The following is a 26,610-nucleotide window of genomic DNA, read 5'->3' as shown; positions in this document are numbered from 1 at the left end:
GAAGCTCGAGGAGTGGAACGCGCATTTCTTCACTAAGCTCCCTCACACGCAGCGAGAAAGGCTGTCTTACGGAGGGACGATTGCGAAAGAGTGTAGCATATGTCATGTCATTAATGGTATTAAAACAGGGATGTTGAGGATTTGAGTGTACTTTCAGAAAATATGTTTGGCTGATGTATGTTCTCTGGATATGAAGTGACCACTCATTCGATTCTGCATATAAACTTTGTATGGGACTCGTTCTGAAAGCATCAGTGGCCAGCCAGATTCCTAGATGGTGGACTGGGTCCAGCATCTTTAGCGCGCTCGGGGAGGCAGAGTTATATACTACAGCACCATAATCTAATCGAGACCGAATTAGGCTCTTGTATAGGTTCATTAAACACTTCCTGTCACTACCCCATGTAGTCTGGGATAGAAGTTTCATTAAGTTCATTGTTTTTAGACATTTTTCTTTCAGATATTTAATGTGTGGAATGAAAGTGAGTCTGTAGTCAAGTATGATACCTAGGAATTTGTGCTCTTTGCTGATAGGTATTCGTTGTCCACACAGTTCTAAGGAAGGATCCGGAACCAGGCCTCTCTTTCTTGTAAAAAGAACACAAGAGCTTTTGTTAGGATTGATCTTAAATCCATACTTGTCTGCCCAAATTGAGACTTTGTTCAGGCCATGCTGTACCTGTCTCTCGCACACTGCGAGGTTACAGGATTTGAAAGCTATTTGAATGTTGTCCACGTAGACAGAATAAAAGATTGCCGGTGGTAATGAAGCGCAAAGCGTGTTCATCTTCACGATGAAGAGTGTGCAGCTGAGCACGCCTCCTTGGGGTACACCCGTTTCTTGCGTAAAAGGACGCGAAAGTACACTACCGACTTTTACCCAGAATGTACGACTGGACAAATAGCTTTCTATGAGGTTTAGCATATTACCATGGATGCCCATTTCTGACAAGTCTCTTAAGATTCCGTAACGCCACGTCGTATCATACGCCTTCTCCATATCTAGGAATATGGATAACAAAAACTGTTTGTGTACAAATGCGTCCCGAATATTTGCTTCTACACGTACAAGATGGTCAGTTGTGGAGCGCCCTTTTCGGAAGCCGCACTGATAAGGATCAAGCATTTTGCTCTGTTCAAGGAAATGAATGAGTCGCCGATTTATCATTTTTTCAAACACCTTACAAATGCAACTTGTGAGGGCTATCGGACGGTAACTTGCCACTGAGGAAGGGTCTTTGCCTTGTTTCAAAACAGGGACCACAATGGCTTCCTTCCACGCGATTGGAAGGTACCCTGCATTCCAGATGGTGTTGAAAAGTCTGAGTAGTGTAACTTGCGTATCATTGTGTAAGTTTTTGAGCATTTCATACATGACTCTATCAGATCCTGGTGCGGAGCTCTTGCATGCGCTCAGGGCAGCTCTCAATTCGGCAATACTAAATGGACGGTTGTAAGGCTCATTTTCTCGACATTTTCTTGTTAATGGCTTACGTTCTTCTATTTGCTTATATTTCAGGAAGGATTGCGAATAATGATTCGAACTTGATACACTCTCAAAGTGCTCCCCAAGTGAGTCTGCCTGATCTTGCAGTGTATCGCCCTGTGTATTTACCAGAGGAAGTGAATATGTTTGTCGCCCTATAATTCTATTTACCTTGTTCCATACTTTGGCCTCATCTGTATAAGAGTTTATACTCGATAAAAACTTCTCCCAACTTTCTCTTCTAGCCTGTCGGCAGGTTCTCCTGCCTTGGGACTTTACTTTCTCAAAGTTGACAGGATTTTCTGCAGTGGGCGAAGCGCGTAGCAACCCCCACGCTTTGTTCTGATTCCTACGTGCGATTCTGCATTCATCGTTCCACCACGGGACATGCCGTTTGCATGCCGAGCCACTTACTTCACGTATGCATTTACATGCGGCATCTATTATGAAGGCTGTGAAGTACTCCACAGCAGCATCGATTTCTAAAGAAGACATGTCATCCCATGATATACTAGTTAAGTTTCGGAATTCCTCCCAGTCTGCTGTGTCAATCTTCCACCTAGAAGCCTGTGGTGGATATTCATTTTCTTTAAGTGTTCTTAATAGTATGGGGAAGTGGTCGCTTCCGTAGGGATTATTCGTAACTTCCCATTCGAGTTCGGGCAGTATAGACGGGGTAACTATGCTCAGATCTATTGAAGAAAAGGTTCTGTTTGCAAGAGAGTAATATGTAGGTTCTTTCTTATTGAGAAGGCACGCTCCAGAAGAAAAAAGGAACTGTTCAACAAGACGACCTCGCGCGTCTGTACGAGAGTCGCCCCACAGGGAGCTGTGCGCATTGAAATTGCCAAGAACAACATAAGGTTCTGGCAGTTCGTCTATAAATGACTGAAATTCATGTTTGTTTAATTTGTAGAGTGGGGGTACGTAAAGCGAGCAAATGGTGATGAGTTTATTAAGGAGAACAGCTCGAACCGCCACTGCCTCAAGGGCCGTTCGTAGCTGTAAACGTTGACAGGCTACGCTTTTTTGAATTATAATTGCAACACCGCCCGATGATGCGACAGCATGATCGCGATCTTTCCGAAAAGTAACATATTGTCGAAGAAAGTTTGTGTATTTTGATTTTAAGTGTGTTTCCTGTAAACACAGCACTTTTGGATTGTGTGTATGGATGAGTTCTTGCACATCATCAAGATTCCTAAGAAGACCTCTGACATTCCATTGAATGATTTGTGTATCCATATTTAAAGAAATATAGGTGCTGTGTTTACGGAAACGGAAGGGATGCCTTACATTACAGAGCCCTTTCGAGGCCCTGTAATAGGTGTTTTGTTCTTTCTGAAGCGTTCAAGCGATTCTCGACGCTCCTTAGGCGTTTCGTGCGCCTTGGGGACAGGTGTGGTGTCCATTGCCTCCTGTGAGACGCCGGACAAGCGCTCTTGCGAGCGAGAGGTTTTCCGAGAGAGTCCTGCCCCAGAAGGCAAGACCCCTGCGCCCACCAGCCCGGAGGTCGATGGGGCTCCCCGAGGGATTTGGCTGCGCTGTCCGTTGCCAGCGCTGGAAGGGGTTTTGGAGGTTGGGGCAGCTTCGGCTGCGCCCACCTTCGGGGTCGATGGCCCCGTCTGCTGGGTTGGCGGAGCAGCGCTAGCTGCAACCGCCGCGGGGGCAGATGGCGTAACTGCCGACTCACTGCCTGTGGGTCGGACAGCCGCCGGAGGCCGTTGTGACGCTGCCCCCTTACTCGCCACTTCGGCAAAGCTGCTCTTAGGCAGGTATGACACCCGCCTACGTGCCTCTTTGAAAGATATGTTTTCTTTGACTTTGATTGTCACAATCTCCTTTTCTCTTTTCCAGGACGGGCATGAGCGCGAATATGCGGCATGCTCGCCATCACAGTTGACACAATGTGGAGTTTTCTGGCATGTTTCGGAAGAATGTTCATTGTCACTGCACTTGGCACATGTCAGCCGGCCTCGACAGTTCTGTGAACTGTGGCCGAACCTTTGGCACTTAAAGCACCTAAGAGGATTGGGCACGTATGGCCTAACACGAAGTTTGATATAACCGGCCTCGACGGACTCGGGGAGGACACTTGAACCGAAAGTGAGTATAAGGTGTTTCGTATTGATCTCTTTACCGTCTCGCCTGATCTTAATTCGCTTAACATTTATGACATTCTGTTCACTGAAGCCCTCCAAGAGTTCATCCTCAGTGAGCTCCAGCAAGTCATCGTCCGAGACAACACCGCGGCTTGTGTTCATGGTACGGTGCGCGGTTACTGTTACTTGGGTCTCTCCAAATGACACAAGTTTCGGCAGCTTCTCATACTGCTTCTGATCTTGGAGCTCCAAAAGGAGATCACCACTTGACATTCTGGACACCTTATATCCTGTACCGAAAACTTCGGTCAAAGTCTTGGAAACAAGGAACGGTGAAATGGATCGCACTAGTCTGTCTGGTTTTTCTGAATGAATCACGTGGAATCGGGGAAAGTTGTGGACTTGTCGTCCGAAAAATTGAAAGATATCTTCGGTGCGCCCTCGTTTCTGAGGGCGATCAGGAAGTTTGGGGAAAGAAGTTTCCATGGAAATGTATAAAAATTCGGTAACAGCGCCGACCGCCCACCACGGAGCCCAACGAGGGGACGCGGCAGAGCTTGCATGCAAGTCTGCACGACGCCAGTCGTACGCCGCCACTATAACCAAATATGGTGTACCCAAGGTTGGATAACCACACAGGGTTAACCCTTGCCGCCAAGGAGAAAGGAAGTAAATAGAAGAGAGAAGGAGACAGGAAAGGTGGAAAGTAGGGGAAAGACGAAGATTGTAGGGAGAGAGAGACAGGAAAAGGCGACTGCCGATTTCCTCCAGGTGGGTCAGTCTGAAGGTGCCGTCTATGTGAAGCTGAGGCCGAAGAGGTGTGTTGCCTCCGCCGGGGGGGCCTTAAAGGTCCAAACACCCAGCTTCGGCTCAACCCCCAGGATCCCCTTTTCCCCAGACACGGCTAAGCCGCGCACGGCTACACGCGGGAGGGTCCGACCCTCGTGTGCTCGGGTCCGTGGTGTCGCAACACACCATTCATGTTTTAGTGCACATGAACAAAGTCCGCACTTTCATCGCTCGGTGCAATGACGTACCCGATAAGGTATTGTGCAAAGTGGAAGATGTAAACGCATTCCTAAGCGGTCGTGCCTGCTGCACGCGCCAGAAGAAGATCACTGATTTCTTCAAATAAAGCAGCTGTGAAGTGAGTGAACATTTTTTATTTGTGAGCATGCTAGTCTGCACACGCGTCTACTGCGAAGGTATGTCATTTTCATTCCTGGGTTTGTCCACTGGCTTATTTATAACCGCAAGTTTTTCATTACAACAATACTTCAAAATAAACGATTTTCGGCGGTCCCACGTGATTCGTTACATCGAGATATGAGTGTAATAGCATATGTACTGATTTACCGTATTTACTTTTTTGTCAAAAAAAGTGATGCGAATTCAGGGGTGCGATCATTACGCGGGTTAAATTTCCCACGAAAAGAAACATTTTCTTTCTTAATCCCGCATTTGCTGCATGATGACAAGCAGGCGGCTGCCGCTGTCAGTGCGGGACACCAAAACAAAAATTGCAGCCAGTGGAGCAAGCCGAACGCGATTATTTTTCTTCTCGTGAGTACATTACGCGCATTGTAACAGTTTCTTCCATATCAGTAATGAATAATATTGTTAATATCGGCAAGTGTGCGACAATAACGTAGCCTTGTCCACTTTGAGGGGACAGAAACAGATGGCGCGCTTAGCTGCCAGTGACATAGAAACACATGGCGGGCTTGCTGCAGAAACTGCAGCATTTTTCTTCACTGCTATCCTAATACGGCACGTTTTTGATAAAGGTGGGCGAATATCTTAGCAGCTTTACAAGCATCGGCATTTGAATAGGGTACACTTCTAACGTATCAGTGTAAACGTGGCCACTATTGTTGCCGCTCGCGATTTGTTGCGTGCCCATGAGTGCAGAAGAGAAGAATCGAAAGGCGCCCTTTATGTTGTTGTTGTTGACAAAAACCATTATGAAGGCCACAAATAATAAAGCCGAGGCAAGTTTGGTTGTAGCTTTTTTTTTTTTCATGGTAAAGCGGAAAGTGGTGAAAGGAATGAAATGGGGCGTCTGCTTAAGAATGTTGGGTGCGGGCAGACCGCTTGGTAGTCGTCCGCGCAGCATTCGACAGATGGTAAGTGCAATCATCATTAGCTAGACTTGGCACACAACATATTGCTACGACAAGTTCAGGGTGCGATCATTGCACAGGAAAGAAAAAAAATTTTATTTTGATGACAAAATTCAGGGGTGCGATCATTATGCGAGTAAATACGATATAACAAATTTAGCCAAAGTAAAATTTAGCTGTAGTTTACCTTAGAAAGTAAACTGTTCCTCTATGGCAGCTTAAATTTGTACAGTGCCTCATTCAATTTTTTTTCTAACCTTGCGCATTGTTTTCATCTGATGTTTTGTGTTTTGAAGAACTGTCTAGAGGCTCACCTTGGCAATCAATGACATAGTGAGTATGAGTGGCACTGAGCTACATAGTCCATTGCTACAACAGCTATTCTGATGCACTAACCGTTTACACCACTGCACTATTGTACTTTGAGAAACATGGCCGTAGAGAAGTTGCAGCGTCTATGCAGCCAGGTGTCAATGTGGAAGAGATAGCTGCAAGCATCAGCTCTGCTGCGCCAGTGTGTGGCGTTGCCCTAGGCCTCTCTACCACAGCGGTGGCCTTGTGGTAGAGCATCCGCCTTGTACGTGGGCGGTACCGAGCTCGAATCCCGGTGCCGCCAGAATCCACCCCCCCCCCCCCGAATTTTTGTAATGGATAAAGATGTCCCCTGGCATGGTGCTTGGCTTCTTCTGGGGGTTCACATGTCGAAAGGGAGACCATTAGAGATTTAATGTGAGAGGTGTGGTCTCTGGGTGCCCTCTGTCCAACCCGAGGGCCTTGTTGAAAAGCATCCGCCATGGCTGTGGGAGGCAAGTGATGCCGCCGGATGCCTACCAGTAAAATAGGTACAAGCGCGCTCCTGGCCTGGTGCTCTGCCATTATGAGACCTCAACGCTTGGAAAGGGGGGTTTGTCCATAACCCTGCCGGGGACCTCGTCTTCCACGTGAGCGTGCAATGTCTGCAAGTCTGTTTCTATGTTCAAGCAGTCAATGAAGCCTAGTCAGCCTAAACCATCGTCGCCATGCTCATACACTAGCAGAAATGCGCCATGCCCGAAATATTTCACGCGGTCAGGAATTGTATGCACAAAACAAAGCAGCAGTGGATGACGAAAATGGGATGAAAATGTGACGACGCATATGATGCAGCTGGTATTTTACATGGGAAAAACCACAATCAAAAAAGCAAATGATGATGATGCTTTTTCTCGCTTCTTTGTAGGGGACGTAAACATATAATTAATGCACACCACAACATGATGCTGGCACTTCGCACAGCTGTATGCATTATCAGTGCCTGGACCATGAAATCACTTGCTCAGTCATCCAAATCACAGTCCCAGCAATGGTTGCTTTAGATCTAACCTCAAAGGCCATGCCATTATGTATCGCAAGTGCCAGAACCAATCAACGTTACCACAGCAAAATCTTATCTCGGACGATCATGGATGGTGACCACGCTTTTATGAAAGGATGCGGGCAACATGCACCGAGTCAAAATGGCCCTACTGTTTGCTGAAACCACTGCAAACGAAACAGCGGTCACTATCAATGTGATCATCATGGATGGCGACTTGCGACTGCGCAGTTATAAGGGCAAGCTGACAATGCAGTGTCATGTGCGGTGATAAACCCAAAACTAAAGGCTATAATGGCACATGTAGGCACCAAGCGTTCCGGCAATCCTATTTTCCCGTACGGTTTCCACTTATAATTGTGGTGGTAACGTCAATTTTGTTCATTTGCATTGTACATTTACAGCGGTCTGTGTTAACCACGCTTCGAGAGTTGTACAAATTAACTGGTGTGAGGCTAAATACACTCGCCGACCGTTTATTCGGACCTCACAGGGACTGCGGAAATGTCCGAATAAACGGGCGTCCGAAAAAGAGATTAAGAAAAAAAAAAAAAACGAAATCCTTTATTTCCACGCACTTATTTGGGCTTGGCAGTAGGCTTGAAGAAATCGTGAATGTGCCGTTGCACGCTGTTCTATTTAGGCGCAATCAAATAAGCCTGAATCTCGGAGAGGGTCGTACGGTCACTATAGGCGACTGAAAGCACAGTAACTGCTTGTACACGTTCAACTGCTTGTACACGTTCCGCATGCGACGGCAGCGTAGCACATGGTGCGTCATCTTCCGACTCGCAGTCATCGTCCGGCGGTGCAGCAGAAACCTGACGAATGATCTCGCCGTCGTCAAGTTCTGCGCGTGTCAGTACAGCAGTGTCAGCACCTGTGAAACTGTCAAATGAGACGCTGTCCGGAGTTGCAATGCAACCACTGCACAGGTCTCGGCAGAACATTTTCCGCGTCAGTAGGGAGCACATCGGAAGGCGACAAATCTTAGGCCTCCCGGCACCCGCTTGCCCAACGTTACTAGACCAGGTTCAGTTGTCAAACTCTCCGTAGGCGCCGTACATCGCGGGTGCCCCTGTTTCTTGGTTTGCCGCCAGAGGGCGGGAGCACCGCAGGTAGCTCTACGCGGGCGCACCTCTACGTTTGCGAAGGGGCTCGGGTCCTCCGACTTCGCAACTCACGTACTCAGCAAGTGTTTTCACCGATGAGTCTTTAAATGTTTGTATAGTCTCGCGCTTAGGAGATTGATTAAAAAAATTTTACATAGCTGTGAAAATGCTGCTGCGCTGCCCCAGAATGCGCTGTGGAGTCCTTAGGCGAGGGCCGCAGCAGCCCCGGCCGTCCACTGCGCTCTATTAATCAGCTGTTGCTGATGAGTAGCTATAAGTAGCTGATTAGTAGTTGTAATCAGCTGTTGCTGCTTAGTACTAATTAATGATTAATGCAAACGCTTGGTATGACTCATGAGGCGATGTTAGCGCGACCACACGATGGTCCAAAAAATTCACGGGAGCCCAAGCGAACCAATCGAGGCAGTTCACGACGCCAGTTAAGGCAGCGTGGATTAAGGCAGAGTGAATTAGGCGAAGTTAACTAAGGCACAGTAAATTAAAATAGAGTTAAGGCACTCGAACCCACGACCATTGGGGGAACCTTTCGAACCCGCGACCATTGGTGTCAATTAGGGCGATGTTAATTAAGGCCCAGTTTGTAAGATATAGTTAAGGCACTCGAACCCGCGGTCGTTGGTGAGAGTTGAAGCCTTGACCTTTGGTGGTGGCAATGAATTACCGAACTAGGTGAATTAATCAATTAATGATTAAATTAGGTAATTCACTAACAATCAATTGAATATATTATATATATATATATATATTAATCATGAATTAACTATGCATTACCTAACTAGGCAGATTTAAAATACTTTGAATATCTCCAAGCTACGGCAAACAACATTACCTTGGTTGTGACCAGCTACGCGGCATTCGCACATTTTAAAACTCTGGCTGAAGTTAGCTGGGACACACAGTATATACGCACTCTCAGCACTTCATTTCGGGATCAAAAAAGAATGAAGCTAACACTATTTCTTTCATCAGAGCACCGCATTCATAAGTGCAATGTTGAAACCTACGTGAGCTTTGCTCCCTTGCGAGCAGACTTGCACATTCAAAGTAGGTTATTGCTGCAGGAATGGAGCATAAATATGCATTCGCGTGACCAAATAAAATTGGATGATATGACCCGTAAACCCTTCAAAACGCAGACGGCATTTAAAACACACAAGAGTGTCGCAAAAATGCACCGAGACTGCAGCAAAACACGCCTGTATAAAACGTGCCAAAACAGATAAACAACGGACAGTGCTTCGTCGCCCCGTCCGCGCCGTGCTGACCGAGCAAAGTGCGACAGCAGCGCCACGAGATGCGAGGATCGGCGGTGGGTCCACGCAGTCACGGGAGTTTGAAAACTGAACCTAGTCTAGTAACGTTGCGCTTGCCGGCATTCCCCAGCGCAGTCTGTGCGGGCACTGTCGGCGCCATTAGACACTTGACGCGATGTTTCCGTATGCCGCGTTGGATCACCAAAACCTCGACACGGCACTCAAAGCAAACACCACAGTGCCGACACCAGTCGCACAAACGATAAACGTGGCCTGTTCGCAGCGTCGTGCGTGAAGAAACAAATCAGCTGCTGAATTGTCTTGACATGGCTTACTAAGCTGAAACCGGAACTGCTGCAGAGCCACTCTATCGAACCAGGCAGTAACGATGATGATGAGCGCGGATTTCCAGTAGCGCCACTTCGTGGGGCAGTAAGGAAGCTCCGTTCAAAACAAAAATGGCGTTCAGCAAGTCGAACCATGCACCGGTCAGAGCCGGTGCATGGTGCTCTCGACAGAGTTGACTCAAGGAGTGTCCGAAAAATCAGACGAGAGGTTGCAAGGTGTCCGAACTTTCGGCAGCTGTTATACATTATGGTCTATGGGGAGAATGGCGGTGCCGTGAAGCTGACCGAATAATCGGGCATGTCCGAATTTTTGGAGTCCGGAAAATCAGTCGGCGACTGTATGTCCTAATTAATGATGAAGGGTTTCATGCCATTAAATAATGCCTATTCCTACTGGGACCAGAGGACGAATCCGAATTATCAGATTTTCTGAATTACCGGGGGTTGAATTAACGAGCTTTTACTGTAGATACAAACGATTGCAGGAGCTGGAAAAGCGACATGGCCACCATATTTCTTAGAATGCCTCCGAGATGTTCGAAGCCAAAAGCATATTGCAGCGCGTCAGTCTCAAGAGGCCACAACTGGAAACTACGAATTATCCAGATGGATGCATGTGGGCTTTTCAAGTTATCCAGTATAATTCACATTGCAAATTACGGAACTGCAGGAATTTTGCAAATTAACAGAATATTCAAATATATAAGTGATGCAATTATCGAGGTTTCATTGCACTTCAATATGCATACCAGATGATCAAAATTGACTGCCAAGCTAAGAAGCATTGTCGTTCGTTACCGAAGCATCTAACAGTGACCAGTTTTAAGCACTCACGAGTGTATTAACATCCCAACGAGCCACACTGAAAACTTAAACACTGCTGCCAGTTTACATTTCTCTTGATGTCACAACTGGAGCAATACTTCCGGCAGGAGTAGCAGCAGAAAATCTAGTCCCAGGATTACAAGGTGTTGCCTCCATCTGGTGGTGCTTAATGACAGTACTGCATTGATACCACGACCTCTGAAGTGATGCTGCACAACCCTCCACTGTGTCATCCAATCATGGAGGGCATGCCACTGTTAAAAATCGGCGAGTTAATGGGCACGGCAAACCGGTGCAATGTCAAATGAGAGTACAGTGGCGAGTACTGCAAGAACCGTATTACTGCCACTAGCTCCACTCATACAAGGCACATGAAAAAAAGATTCAGTGAGAAAATATTCCAACAAACATGCATTTTACAGAACCTTGCATAAATGAGTTTGTAGAGTACTACAGTGCAATTTACTGTTGTACAAAGCTCATGGGTGGCCCACTTTGATGTACGCAAGCAATGCCTGGGGATGGCTGCTGGGTTTAAGATAGCGTGCCCAGAAGCACGCGGAGCCGGACAGGCATGTAGGAGTGTGCGGATAGCTTTTCACGAGCGGCGACGTTGATAAGTGCTTTCATTTAACCAGATATAGTACACTCACCTAAGTGGTGTACCAAGCGGCACGAAGAACTGCGCTCATGATTTGCCTGTGTGTACGTTTCCATTACCCAGAAGTGTAGTGAGAGACAGTGCCCACAGGCCCAGCAAAATGAAGGCGCTTATCAACATCACTGCTTCTTAACAGAGATGTGTGCAGATATGCATGCCTATTAGGCAGTGCATGCCAATGGGAACACTATATTGCACACAGCAGCCCCCACCAGGCATTGTCCATGTACACTCAAACGGGCTGCTCGCATGCTCCAGTGTGACCGTGCAAGCCGTGCACTGCACTGTACCTTAACAAAGGGTTAATATGGCACCTTTCAACCACTTCCGTGCAATTCATGGCCTGGGTTTGTCCACATATTTCTGGCAAACACGGCCAAGAACGAGCTCAGCTCGTCAGTAGTACTCCGCATTTTTTCAGCAATGCCAAGGCCTAGCCTAGCATTGCCTCAGTGCTTAGCCATGCTTTTGGTAGATTGCACCAAACAAATCCACGAGACACTGCAAGCAGAAACAAACTTATTCATTCTGAGGAGGTAAAACATGTTGGCAACTGGGGTTCCTAAAAATAATTTGTCCATTTTTGGTCAGAAATCAAGATAGTAGCTTGGCATGAATTTTAAGGCCCCCATGCCGAATTTAGGCTGCTCGTGAGCTTTAGCGCTAGCAGAATATTTTCCTTTCGATACGTACTGGTGCCAACAACAAACAAGCTAGTACAGAAACAGCAGACACTTGCTATAGTGCATAAATCCCAATGTCGCATGGCCCAATTAAAAAAGCTAGGTACTGACCTCTTCGCTTTCACCAGGCAGTTCCACCTTGAGCTGAAGTGAGTCTGGTGATGCAATGCCGCTGCCCAGGTCGATGCTTGCCGCCGGTTCCGTCTTGCGCACATTGCTGCGCCTCCCCCCTTTGGCCGCACCTCCTCCTCCTGCTCCAGCCTCGCTCTTTGAAGCTCCGTTGGGTTTCTTCACTGTTGTTACCGCGCTTTTCCGCGCTCCAGCTTTCGCCTTGTTCGCCTTCGCCGGCTTCCCGCGACGCGCCACCTTTGGCATGGGCTCTGCGCTGTCGTTCGCCACTGTTGGCGAGTCCGCGTCAGCCCCAGCCGCACCTTTGCTGCCTGTCGTCGCATCTGGCACCCACACCGGATCAGAATCGGAGTCGTCATGCTCCATCTCAGGCTCCGATGTGGAGAGCTCTTCCGCGTCAGACTTCTTGCGCTTCCAGGTGCCCCGGCCGCTAGCCCGCTGCGGCGTGGTGGCGGCCGGTGTATCCGCCTCCGCGGCTGCGGCGGGTGTGGCTCGCGTGCGAGGCCCCGCCTGCCGCGTTGCGCGTGCGCCTTGTCGCGGCGTGCTGTTGCTGCTTTCGGTAGCCGCGCTTCCACGGGATGCCGACGACGCTACCTGGTGGGGGGCAGACAAAGGCAAGTTGCTGTTTGCACACACACTGCTGCACTGCAACAGTTCTTGAGCTTCTAGAAACCCCTAATGACTTGCCAGGCTCCCATGTCCTTTAGCGTTCTTTAGCTACACACAAGACATGAAAAAGATCTCTTTGCACTTGGCACTTATCTCGTTATAAGCTTCAGGGACCTTGAGACACCTTAAAATTAATTAAGTTATGGGGTTTTACGGGCCAAAACCACAGTCTGATTATGAGGCATGCCGTAGTGGGGGACTCCAGAAAAATTTGGACCACCCGGGGTCCTTTAACGAGCACCTAACTCTAAGAACGCAGGTGATTTCGCATTTCGCCCCCATTAAAATGCGGCCGCTGTGGCCTGGATTTGATCCCGTGATTCGATGCTTAGCAGCCCAACACCATAGCCCCCTAAGCAGCCACAGAGGGTCTTGAAACACCTTCTAGACACATAAATTTCGAACAGGGATGGAAGCGGCCAAGGAAATTTTGGAGCAGCTCTGGGAACAGCAAATTTGGCACTTTGCAGCAGGTTTGGATCATGAATTGTCCGTTTCGGAACAGTAAATATGCATCTTAGACCAGCTTGGTAAAGGTCAATATGAGTGAAATACAGGCATATGAAGAAAATGTGTTCTCTATTTGACTTTGCAGAACACTATTAGGTCATGGCAAATTAGTTTTGGACAAGCTGTCCACTTTCCGTTCAGGGGCACCTCACTTGTCACCGATTCAGAGGCTCTCCCACCAACTCTACTAGGCGCAAATTTCACACTCGCAGGCGCGGCAACGCCACAAGCGCAAACTTCACGATGCCTTCAGCGACCACCGCAACTCCAACGTTATCGGGATTCGAGATTTCTTTGCAAGCAGCAGCAGGCGAGCCTTTCAATACATCTGTGCTCACACCTTCCAAGGAGGCATGGCCAACCGAACTTTTACAGGAGCTGCTCTGCCCTGGTTTCTTCATCTCGAGAATCACACCTTCATCAACAACATGAGCTACAAACACTTGCACTATCTCCACGCAAGTCTCGAGCTACCAGGCAGTCTACTTTTGGAGCTCCGACTGCTGCAGGCCCAGGCATCTACGAGAACTAGTGGCAAGTCGTGATTTCACACGATGGCATCACTGTGGCTGTGCCTCGCTCGCAACCTACACTGCCGGTGCTGCCTGGTTCATCTCCCTCGAATTGCATGAACCCGACATTGTCAGCTCCTGGCTGGAAGCTTGCCATTATCATTAAAAAGAAGGTGTACAATCAGTACATTTTACCGGTGCTCACATATGAGGCAGAAACTTGGAGACTGACAAAGAAGCTCAAGAACAAGTTAAGGACCACGCAAAGAGCGATGGAACGAAGAATGCTAGGCATAACACTAAGAGACAGAAAGAAAGCGGTTTGGATTGAAGAGCAAACAGGTATAGGCGATATTCTAATTTAAGAGAAAAAAATGGAGCTGGGCAGTTCACGTAACGCACAGGTTAGATAACCAGCGGACGATAAGGGTCACAGAAGGGGTGCCAAGAGAGGGGAAGCACAGTCGAGGACGGCGGAAGACTATGTCGGGCGATGAAATTAAGAAATTCGCGGGTGCTAGTTGGAATCGGTTGGCGCAGGACAGCGGTAATTGCAGATTGCAGGGAGAGGCCTTCGCCCTGCAGTGGACATAAAATAGGCTGATGATGATGATGACACTACTAACGACGACACCATCTGCACACTTCACCTGGACTTTACCATAGGAATTTATTTCAATCGCACTTCACACTAGGAGGGGACCCCTGCAGCGGCACGAATATCGCCTCCAAAGCAGGCAAAGAAGCAGATGGGTTCACGTGCAGGAAGTGCAATAATAGAACAAGCTAGGCGCGCGACGTGAGCAACCGCAGTGTCGGACTCTCGCGAGATCCTGCTGCGCCATGGCTGGTCGGCATAAATAAACCATGGCTACAGTAGCTACGTCTTCGCAACTCCTCCCACAGCAGAATTGCTCGTGCACTCACATTAAATGCATGTTAGAACCCCACGTGGTCAAAACAATTCCGGATTCCCACACCGTGGCCTGCCTCATAATCTTGTGCATTTCGTATATAAAACCCCAAATTTTTTTTCTTAAACGTCGCTGAGAAAATTACTTACACACCTAACCTTTTTCGAAATGCGTGTGAAACATGTGCTGGCTATTGAAATTTGCATCAACCAATAAGAGCGCTTCCTTTGTACGTATGGTAGCAGTACAGAATAGCAATGCTAGCTTTCCCTCTTTGCCCTCGCTTCTTTTGTTTTTGCACTGCAATTTTGGGTGCTGTGGCTTTCTGAAGCTCCCATCATCAATCCTCTTTATGATGGTATCAAAAAAGTTGTGTTGCATCAACGGAAAGCAGCGCATTTCCCTGTGTGATGGTGCCTGCGGATGGCCAATTTTCTATTCGATTTTTGTTGACAGCACACCAGAAAAGTGCAATTTCCTCATCTTCTACTTCACTTTTTTTATTATGATTTCCCAGTGTGATAAAAACATAACTGAGCAGCGTGAAAAAAAAAAAAAGAACAAAATTTTTCATTTAGGCCATATCGATCATTCTAATGGCAGGGTTGTGTGGTAAACTGGAGCGGTGACAGCATTACCCCTGCCGGCCACTGTGGGAGAATTCTGGCTTTACAAAAGAGCAAACTTCACGAAAAAATCATGGGATATATTTTGGACGATCACTTTCAGCGATACCACCACTTCCACATCACACAGTGCTCAACTAGCCAATCAGCTCATCCGGTTTTGCTCAGCCGGCCATTAAGCACTCACTGAAAGTGATATCGCTGAAAGCGACCACTGGAGAATACATCCCCTCTATGGATGAATGTTGCTTCCAGGCAACATACAACAATGTTTTTTGCTTCTTTCTGAGTTTCGTTATTGAGTACGAACTTTCCGACTAAATGCCTTCAGCCAACACTGAATGACAGGCAGCAAGCATCATGTGTTGCTTTAGAGCAAGAACACAGGTTGAGGAGGAAGAGGATTGGCAAGCCATTCGCTTCGTTTTGAAAGCTCATGCAGAGGAGACAAGCCGATGCAGCATCTCCAGCTGCAGTGGTATCACACATGTGATATAGATGTACAAATGAAATGTACACCCATGGTTCACATTCAATGAGAGCTGTCTGCATAAATTCCCAACAATGCCATACATGGCTTGGGGCAGAGACCACTTCGAATTTTCTGCCTGGTGTTTCCCTCCTATTGCTCCAAAGTAACAAAATATTTTTTTCCTTTTTGTTGATTATGCTTACTCTCAATGTGTTCTGCACATTTAGAGAGAAAATCAGCATCTTTCTGAGGTATTTCTATGTGCCATCATTAAACAGTTAACCCAACTTTGATAAAACTTGCCTGAGGTGCAAAAAAACAGGAAATTACCGGGGTTTACTTGAAAATGAGGAACCCTATGTATAATGTTTCAACCAAATTTCAATTTTCTGGCCTTGTGCGCCTGCTCTCTGCTTACCTGTCGAGCTGAGGTCCTTCGCGTCACCACGCCCCCCAAAGGCTGGACGGGTTTGCGTGTGCGGCGCCCGGCTGCCTGCGCCGGTGTCGTCTGCAGGTCAGCCGCTGCTGTGGCATCTGCAGTGTCTACGACTGCCGCTTCCTCCTCTGGTTCTATCGGTCCCAGAAAAAACAGATGATTAGGGCAATAAGCCAATGCCTTCCCACTCAGCTTCTGAAAACGCCAACGTTGATAATGACATACATCAAAGCACACCAGCCACAGTGGCTAAAGATACAATAAAAAGTGCCATAAGGAGAAATTTGTCTGTTCACTCAATGACATGACCCACGATGCCATGATCACTTTATAGTAACGTCAGTGAAGCAACTAGCTTCATGGATGTCAAACGGTATGCAGCATGACAGGACAGGCACAGATCAATGCACATCAACCCCTGTCCTGTCTATGTCATGTAGCATGACTACCTTTAGCACAGTAAATATGTCCTGCAATGGTGTTCCTGTGTTCGGCGTCTTTTCATTTGACCTTTACTCCTACCTCATTTGACAGCCGAATACTAGCCACCCCACCCCACCACCCACAAAAGTATCGATGGGCAATGTGAAGGTGACAGAGGAGAATTCAGGCTAAGAGTTCCTTTGTCTGATGTCAATGTGCACTGCATAGATGCCCTGATGGCATGTATGGGTGCATCAATGATGGCATCATATCTTAGTGCAGCGAAGTGATGTGCATGTCACCTATGACGTCCAGTCACGAAGTTGTGATTACTGCCTCAGCCTCCAGGATTACTGTTCCCTAGGCATGAAGGGTTAGTGTTGTGAAATCCAGGATGTGTCCTATGTGCAGAGGTATCCTAGCTTTTTGCAAAGAGATTATACACTTTATTAATAAGAGTAGCTGTGAAGAGGGCTCCCCAGTCAAGGGTCCCGCAGGGCATGCCTTTCATTGCTTCCGCGATGAAGGTTGCCATGTTCTGGTGAGCCAGCAATAATGCTACAAGAGTCAACCAAGCAGCCGTAGAGGTAGGGGATAAATTGGTGGATGTTGGGGGGGGGAAGGGAGGAGCAGGGCAGGACTACAGTATGTAAGAGTTGTTGGGATGCCCACCACACCGTGACATCGCGGAAGCGGTTCTTCCGCGAAAAAGATGTACACGTGTAGGAGAAAGAAGAGAGCCTGTCTTGGCTTGTCGGATAAGGGCGCCGTGCGTGTGAGATAGACTGAATTGTAAAGGCGGAAACACATGGCGGGCAAGTCGATAGAGCTGGAGAAAAATGGGAGAAAGTTGGTAATCATGTGAGCTTGGCCCGGGGAAGTCAGGAGCCTAGGGAAGAGTGTCATAGGCAAGCCGATTAGCTTGTTCATTCCCGAACAGTCCCACATGGCCAGATAATCCCACGGACTCAACAGGTGCAAGAAGACTACTTTGGAGAATGTGTGTGTCAGAGGCATAGGAAGTTCCAAGCGTAAAAGAAGACGACAGGTGGCCATGGAGTTTGTGAAAATGATAGGCAGGTGAGGGGTGACGAGGAGAAGATAGCAGCAAGCAGCTATGGCATGTAGTTAAGCTAGTGTGGGCTCTGTAACTGAGAGAATCTCTACATGAAGGATAGCACAGCTGCTCAAAAGAACCACTATGGCAGAGCCGAGTGAGGAGACGCTAGTGTCTGTGTAGTAGAATTGATGGTTTGGATGAGTGTGGATGAAATGCTGAAAATAGCCGATTCTAGCCACACGGCGCTGTGTGTGTACTCAGGGGTTCATGTTGCGAGGTAATGGCACAATTCACAGTAACGTTGCACAGGATGAAAAAAGTGCGGTAGAGATAGCGGAGGGGGACCTGGAGACACAGTAGCCAACATTGGCCAGGATGTTGCACCCGTGGGTGTGGTTCTCAGGCGGAGTGCCTGGTTGTGACGGTAAGTCAGGATGATCTCTTCTGTAGTGTTGTGGATGCCCAGCTGAGCTAGGCGGTCGTTGGTGGCACTGATTGGAAGGCCCAAAGCAATTTGTGTTGCTTTACATATGAGTGTGTCAAGACGACTAAGGTTCTGTTAGCAAATAAATAAATAAGGGAACTGGTAGTGATAGTGAGATAGAAGGGGTTCGTCCTGATGACGAAGTTCAGATTCACATAGGCCCCTAACCCGGTTAGCGATGTGACACATTAGGTGTAAAATTTGTTCTGCTTGCTGGAGAATGTGCCAGGTTGATAATGAGACTACGCCATAGGCTCAGATGTGGAGGCCAAAAATTTTTATGCATTTTACGAGTCAAATGGGATGACGATCCAGCCGTAGTGCTAGGGGAGGGGATTGCCATCAAGGATAGTGGACAAGAAGGACATCAGATTTGACAGGTGAACAAGAATGCTCAATTGTTTTGGCAGCAGTCGAAGCAGTAGCAAGGGAATCCTGTAGGCACTCTTTTGTATATCCCGGTGAACCTTGATAAAACCAGATGGTTATGTCATCTGCATACACAGTATAGTGGACGGAGGTTTATGGTTCGAGGGCACACTGAATGAAGCACATGGGGAGGATGCAGAGGAGAGGAGAACTGAGCTTTGTGGTATGCCACGTTGAGGGTGCAAATATATGGATGATGTCGGGACATTGGCGGATCATAGGGAGTAGGAGCTTCCACGAAGGAACGAGCGAACATAATGGTACATTCGAGCACCACAGCCCATGCGAGCAAGTTCCTGCAACATTGTATCATGTGTCACGTTGTCAAAGGCTTTTGAAAGGTCCAGAGCTTGTATAGCATGCAGTTGCAAGGTGCTGGGTCCACAGAGAATGTCATGTTGGATTTGTAAAAACGCATCGTGAGTGGAGATGTGTTCATAATAGCCAGTGAGAGTACAAGGTAAGTAATATGCATCCTCCAAGAAATATTGAAGACAGCAAAGTACTCAGAGTTCCATGAGTTTACCGATGCAGGAGGCGTGAGAAATGGGTCATAAGGTTAGAAGTGCTGGTGGTTTGCCTGGTTTGGGTATGAAAATGATTTTGGCATGCTTCCACGCAGAAGGAAGGTCACCGGTACTCCAGGCGTTATTCATAACAGCGAGTAGGGCCGCTATCTTGTACGCGTTCAAAATGCCAACGTTCGGATTCACCTCACGTAATTGGCCTAGATTGGCCAAGGCTGCGATATCAGCGCGGCCTGGGACAATCACGCACGACAAAACCGAACAGCAGCTCTTCGAACATATGCAGGATGGCGGTTTAGGAAATCGTAATCTGAGTCGGCGACATTGAGAAGGTAACAATTGGAGACTTTGTCCTGACCCAGACAGGTATTACTTTGGAGATATAAAACAGCTGTGTGGAGTTCATGAAGAGTGAAAGGATTTAAAAGATTGGGACTGATTGAGGGGTGATCCTGTGTAATCTGGGTATGCTGGTTTATTGTATGGGGTAACATAGGTGTCCAGGAGATCTTGATAGAGAGCTTCCACTGTGTCATAAGAGTTGAGGATATTGCGTTGAGCGTGGTGGTTGCTTGTGCATCTCGCCGCAGGATTAAGAAGGGAGCGGAGGAGATGCCATGCAGAGCCGAGATGCATGGTAGTGGCTAGACAGTCGCAAGTGTAAAGCAAGCTTTCTCGCATAAGTGTGTCGGAATAATCGACGACTTCTTCATTAAGCCAGTTAATTCAAGCAAGTAGATGGCAGTTGCTTTTTTTGCACCGCCACCGTTTCAGAAGGCCTCGTCAAGCATCCCAAAGATGCAGGAGATGTTGATCGGGTGGTTCATCTGACGCGCTTGTCTGAGTCCATGTAGTGCGATCGTGAACACAAGAATGCAGCCCATCAATCCATTCCTGCAGTGTGGAGGCAACGGGGGCAGCCTGTTGCACCTGTCTCACCCAGGACCAGTTCCTAATACACATAGAATTTCGTCGGCACTTGAATGCTGTGGTATGTAGAGTGGTGATAAGAAAAGTGTGGTAGCCTGTGAGCGTGTTGTGGGTGTTGTTCCACGTTGCCGTCAAGGGTCCTCATATGTAAGTAAGATTCGGTGTTGTGTCCCATTGAACAGAGTTGCCATAGCGCGTGGCAGAATCTGTGCTGTTAAGTAAAAGAAAAGGATGATCTCGAAAGTTTTTAGGAGGGGAGCGCCTTGAGGGGTGTTGTTTCAATAGCACCAGGCAGTGTGCAGGGTCTTAAATCCCCTCCAATGAGATTAAAAAAGAGGAGAGTAGGGCGAAGGTGAAAGACATACGTTATCTAAGCTAGTGCTATATGCTCAAGAGGGGCAGCAGATGTTACTGAGGAAAACGCAAGGGGTAGGAGAAGTTCCGGAGGAAGTGGAAATAAAGCGAATGTGAGATAGAGGATAGAGTGTCCGCTACCTCGATTTCTGTGAGATCTTTGCACACATAGATAAGGCGAGTGGAGTGGGAGCCAAGAAAAGTGTATCCAGTGAGAGAAATAGGTTCTGCAGGTTCTCCAAGAAAAATGATGTCAGGTGACAAGGTGTGTGCTGCAGTGTAGTGCAGGAGGAAGCCCCCGCAGTTCCACTGCCACATGATTAAATCAGACGCCATTGCGGCGAACGAGAATTTAAAGTCGTCCGGCCGATGCTCAGATGCGGTAGGGCAAAGACTACGCGAGTTGCAGGGGCTATGAGAGCGACACAGATGATCAATGTCACAGAAGCAGCGTGCCAGACGATTGTACAGTGCTTCATGGATGAGGGTGGGAAGAGTTATGAAGATGTGGCGGACAGAGCCCGATGCTGCTTCGACTCTAAAGAATATGGTTTCAAAGCACTATTCCAAAGAGTTGTGCTGGTGTAAGACTTCCGTGAAAGCCACAGGAGGCGATGAAAGGGCATGCCGCAAGACGCTCAATACCTTTAATGTGGGCCTCCACAGAGGCATCACCCGATTGGTTCAGGTGCAGCGTGTTAATTTCAAGATGGAGAGGCGGGTGACGAAGTCTGTCGATTTAGACTAGCGGTAGATACTTGTTGAGTAACGGTTGCGGAAGAGCTGTTGAAACATGTTTCTCTATTATTAGCTGGAGCAATGTCCACAGCAGATAACACTTGAAAGGGGGGAAAAAGAGGAGGAGAGTTGATTTCTACTGCCTGAACGTAGTTGGTACAGAGGGCAGCAGCACGATAATTGCATTTTGCTTTACAAGGGTTTAGGGGCTGTTGAATGTGTTTGGGGGAGGAAGGGCTGAGGAGTGGCTGCCTGGTTGATTTGCCTGAGAAAGGTGTTCTGCTGCAGCCTGCGAGGTTGCGGCAGCTTGGCCTGCTGGGCCATTGGGTGAGCGATAGGGGTCTTGGAGCAGCTCTTGGGCACACTGCTGCTCCTGGCGTGGCTGATGCTTTTGGTTTGGCGAGGTGTCCCAGTTGAGGCAGATGATTCGGTGAATACTGCCTGGGTAAGCGAGGTAGTCGAGGGAATGAATTGCTGCTGACCTGATGGCTGTTCCGTTTATTGGAGATCTTTGGCGGAAGCACGAAGACGCAGACAATGTGCATACTCCATTTGACAGAAGTTGTAGTCTGCAGCCGCTCAGACTTCGCAGTGAGAATCTCCAGCTTGGTTGACCCCGCTGCAGTGAGGGCAGCCCATGCAGCAGGCGTGCAGTTGGTTTGGCGAGTCTAATGTAAGCCCACATAAGGCATTTTATAACTCTGGTATTGGGACATATATCTGCATAGTGACCGAGGATGGAGCAAGCAGTGCAGAATTGTGCCCGATGCTTGTACGGGGCACAGTGCACCATCATGCCCCGATAGTTCATCCAGCATGTGTGGAGCCCATAATGAGAGTGGTCAGGATTCCCAAGTCGGGGTCCCAGATGTTTCCCACGAGTTTGGCCGAGGAAGTTTAAGGTGTTATATGACGGATGACTCCTCGGCAGGTGTTGGGCGGAGTAGCTCGATAGATGTGAGCAGCTAGTTGGAAGTGGGGACGGTCAAAGGATTCGCTGCCAAAAGCTCTGCATTTTCAGAACTAGTACGGCAGGTGAGCAGGGCAACGTTTCCCTCAGGTAGGATGCGAATAAGGATAGAACGTAGCTCTGCCTCACTTATCAGGAATGTCAGCCCTAGCGAGGATTGCAGTTCGTAGGGTGGAATTTCGATGAGGTGCAAGCCTTGTGGCAGCCGGTATATTAATTGTCTAGCAGGGGCAGATGTGTTTGTGAAAATACTTTTCAGGCTCACCCATTAGTGGGTATGAATGGCGATTTAGCCTTCAGTGTCTGTAGTGTGGGTGGGAGCCATCATGGAGCTCTGCAGTGATTTGCTGTACTCGTACTCATTCGTATGCAGAATTAGGTGTACGTAGCCAGTCGATAGCAAAGTGGGGCTAAAAAGGACGTGGTTGAAAATTCGACAAAAGTCATGCACATAGCATGGTGGCTGGCTCTCAGCGTGCAGCATCTCGGGAGGCCCAAGCAAGGGGCAGCAGGCGAAAGTTGCGTCGTCACAATGGTTTCGGAGTGCGCTGATGGCACGTCCGTTCACTTCAGGTGGCTGTGATAGAGATGCAACATGCTCTTGGTGAATATTGTCATGGCAGATTTAATATTGCCACGGCACCAAGCCCCTGCATGAAATTCTGTCACAAGTTGGGTAAAACTATTGGCTATGATAGGCGCCATAGTGGAGGGCTCGAATTCTTGCCGCATGGTGTTCCATGTTGTGCATCTAAATTGATGCATGAGTGTTCTTGCTTTCCACACCCATATGAACACAGCTACTGTGGTTAAGAGTTCAGTGCACAATCTTGTGCCTAGCAGAACGCCATAACCGCCCGTCTTGGGTATAATGCTCTAGAAAGTGAAACAGCTCCTCGAGAAGAAGATGCACCTAAATGATTCCCAAATTTGTCGGTGGTTTTACTGGTTTATAGCAGGCAAGACTAAGAATACTGATGACAAGCACTCTGGTTGATCAACGGCCAGTTCAATTCCAGAAATCACACAATGCATCAGATTCTCCACAAGGCAGAACTGTTGGCATGGAAGCTGTCCCAAGATTTTGATGGTAGGTTTGGAGATGAGGCATGCTGCACCAGTGCCTGTGGCCAGGCTATTAATGACAAAAAGAAAGAGACGGCTTTACGTTTGCCAAGACCTCCAACTGTTAACGATACCTTTCTTTCAAATGTCATTAGAGATGATGAACGCTCGCTTTATGACCCAGGAACTAAACGTCCTACCAATGGAAGAATACATGGTCACATGGAATGAAAAAGACAGCAGCGATGCTTCAACAGATCTGCAGCATCGATGAAATCACCAGTCCAGAAGCTTTCTGAGTAGACCTCCTATATGCAAACACCACAATAATATGGTGTAATCATGGTGGTTAGTAAATATCTTCATATGCTTATATGATATAGGCTGGCAAAATTCAGGTCCTTAATGAAAATGGCAGTAAAGCCACTTCAACATGAACAGCATGCCTCTCCATTTTTAGCAATTGAGACCAAAGGTTTTTGACAACATACTAACGAAGTAACAACATTAACACAAACGAAGCGTACTGAAAACTTCTAAAAAATGTTTTAACCCTTAATTAATATCATGTGCACTCCCGACAATTGGCAATATTTTACCAGCCAATCCATGGAGCTAAAAAAAAAAAATACCCTGGCAACAACCTGCACCTTTAAAAAATGAGCACGCGCACATTTTGCATGCGGCCGGCAAGAAATTTGAAAGCGCAGCTGCACGAGCATCTACCACTTGTTGACACGTGCGGTTAATTAAATTTGACGGAGTGAAACTCTCTGCCGTTGTCAGTTAACGCGTCTGAAATTGCATGCGAAAAACAAAAGGTGAAGGTATATAACAAATGGATCCAACTGCCCCCCCCCCTCTTTTTTTATTTCCTTTAATGCAGTCGTTCACAGTTCGAGCACATCGCACAGCTGCAAACGCGTCGGCCGAACCTTCCGCGAAACTTTGACGATAACCAGACGCTGGTAAGTAACATGGACACATTTGAGTTATATACACACGCTTCTATTTTGCGACAGCGATTCGAGTCGTTCATTCATTTCAGTGATCGTCACACATGCCACAAATTTGTGTCTTCTCCGGTGTTCGTGCGCCCTCTCTCGAAGCGCAAAGGAAAAACGAAACAAAAAGCACCGGACGGGTACCGTTTGGCCGAGACCAACCGCAAGAGAGCCTTCAGACACCAAAGAAAGCTAAACAAAATAAGGCAAGTCTGGCCGGAGGAGCGCCACCGCTTCAAAACGCGATAGCTCCGTAGTTTACGAGGGGGCCCGTTCCAAGCGCGCTCGGAACTTTGGAGAATATCTACGGGCCAAAACATTTGCACGTTTTGTCAGGCCGATTCACGAACGAAAGACGAAAGCCTTGCGATACAAACAACAGGTTTGCGGTGATAAACTTGCTCGAAATTTCAAATGCAGAGAAGCGATGTGCACATCGGTGGCGAAGCCGCTCAGCACGCGTGCGCGCGCAACGGTCGCACAAGCGCAGCCACAGGTAACAAAGCGCGCGGGAACAGTCACCGCGTCGCGATCGCCTGTGCTCGACTATGATCGCGCTGGTCCCAGTAGATTAGCGGCTACGTTTGCAAAGGAGGTCTCACCTGGTTTGACAGAGACGTCCGCCATGTTTACAAGCAGGGCGGGCGGCGAAGCTAACCAAGCGTCGGCGGTTGCCCAGGGCTCGTCGTGGCTACAAAATGCGGCTGCGCCGGGTCTTCAGGCCGGCGCAGCGGCGATTCGGGCTGACGGTGCCATGGTGGGCATAAGTGGCAACGGACCCAGTTGCACGAAAGCGTCGCAGAATAAAAACCCGGCAGCCAAGCGATCAGCTTCATGGATGCATACGATTACATGGCTGCTGCCGCGAAGTGGGGGTACGGGGTCCTAGGGAACCAAAGCGGCGAGGAAACCGAGAGAACCGCTTTTTCGTTTCCCTAGTTGATTGATGATAATGATAGCTAAAGAGGCACATTGTTGAAATAATATTACACTTATTTTTATACTGGAGAAAGTGTGACTAACTTGCAAGAAGTTTGTACACTTATAAACCTTGTACACATCGACCAACTCTACATGGAAAGTCGGAGATCCCGGAGGCTACGCAGGGTCATATGGCAAGTTCTTTTTTTGCGCGGGTGTTCTTTAAAAAAAAGCCGGGTGCAATGCGAGACGGTAAATGCTATTCGTTAAGTTTGTTCAAGTGTTTTTATTGTTGTTGTCGTCTATAAGGATATCCAAATATTCGAAATTTATAATACTAATCGAAGTCCTTAGTATTCGAACTTGTCGAATATTCGGGTGACAACGACTTGCGCAAACGTGTGGATTGTTTTGAATGAATCTGCTGCAGGAGCGCCACTGTTTTGCGCAGATGCATCAGATCCTGACTGAACGCAAGTGGCGGATAACGTTTGCACAATAATTTTTCAGTCATGCAATGTAAGAATGACTCGCTTTCAGGTAGCCTATATATGAATTTTCTGTCCCTATTCAGGCAGACCTTTTTGGTCCAGTTTCACCATATTTGAACCCATCTAAAGGGGCCCTCTGAACCACTTTTTATCGAAGTGGAGAAAGACATTTGAAGTGAAGATGGGCTATTTCAGAACCACTTGGCCGCCAAAAGTACTTCAATGCGTTCAGCAGAAGCGCAGTTATCGGCAAACACGGCCTCAGCTGTTCTCCCCTTCCTCCTCCAATGCCTTGCACTGCGAAGGCTAAGGCGGAGACGTCACTGTGGCGCGCACATGGGGCGCGCAGTTCAAATTTCCGATTTGGCGCCTATGCCGCGCTAAACGTAAGCCAAACGCGGCTGTCCTCAGAGAGCCGCAGTGCGCTTAGCCACTGGACTTGTGGCGGCACCTCGCGGTGGCCGCGGTGTAGACGAGGGCAGCGACCAATAGCAGCCGCGTATTGGAGTGTGCTTTATGACGAAATAGAGCACACAGAAAAGAGCGAGGATCATGTGGTCTTTGAAACGAGAGCGCTTGAGAAAAAGGTGACTTCGCGCTCCGCTTGCGAGCTCCACGGACCGCGTACGACAGCGGAACTTCGCTGAGATGTTCACAACAGCGTGTGCTACCCGCGGACTACGTTATTTCATCAAGCCCGAGGGGTGGTTCAGGGCCCCTTTAACGCAACGTGCACTCCTCTAGGATCGCACTTATTTCCCTTATGGAACACAAAACTCTACGTGTATCTGGTGATGTGTTGTTTTCTTGTTAGCATGCGCGCGCGTGTAGGGCCGGCCTAGCCATGGTGTTGACAACAGTTTTCTAAACGAAATAATGCTTTCGTGCCTGGAATTAAACAAAACAATACGCGTACGTTGGTTACTCCTGTTTAGCCGTGCTTTTCTGTTGCACGCGCGGGTGACGATCGACGCGCGCT

At 48.0% G+C, this 26,610-nt stretch overlaps 1 protein-coding gene across 1 annotated transcript in view; it reads right to left on the bottom strand.

Annotated features, from left to right (window-relative positions):
• LOC126537846 (uncharacterized) overlaps positions 1-25,087 on the bottom strand; it is an 80,690-nt gene extending 55,603 nt beyond the window's left edge. The window contains exons 1-3 of the mRNA XM_050184920.3: positions 24,822-25,087; positions 16,218-16,369; positions 12,079-12,690 (exon numbers count right to left, since the gene is read on the bottom strand). Coding sequence (XP_050040877.1) covers positions 12,079-12,690; positions 16,218-16,369; positions 24,822-24,846 — 789 coding nt within the window. The 5' untranslated portion in view covers positions 24,847-25,087. The remainder of the gene's footprint in view (positions 1-12,078; positions 12,691-16,217; positions 16,370-24,821) is intronic.
• Between the last annotated feature and the right edge of the window lie 1,523 nt (positions 25,088-26,610).

Source organism: Dermacentor andersoni, chromosome 4 (genome assembly GCF_023375885.2).
Source record: "Dermacentor andersoni chromosome 4, qqDerAnde1_hic_scaffold, whole genome shotgun sequence".
NCBI lineage: Eukaryota > Metazoa > Arthropoda > Arachnida > Ixodida > Ixodidae > Dermacentor > Dermacentor andersoni.
This window is presented reverse-complemented; position numbering and strand designations above follow the sequence as displayed.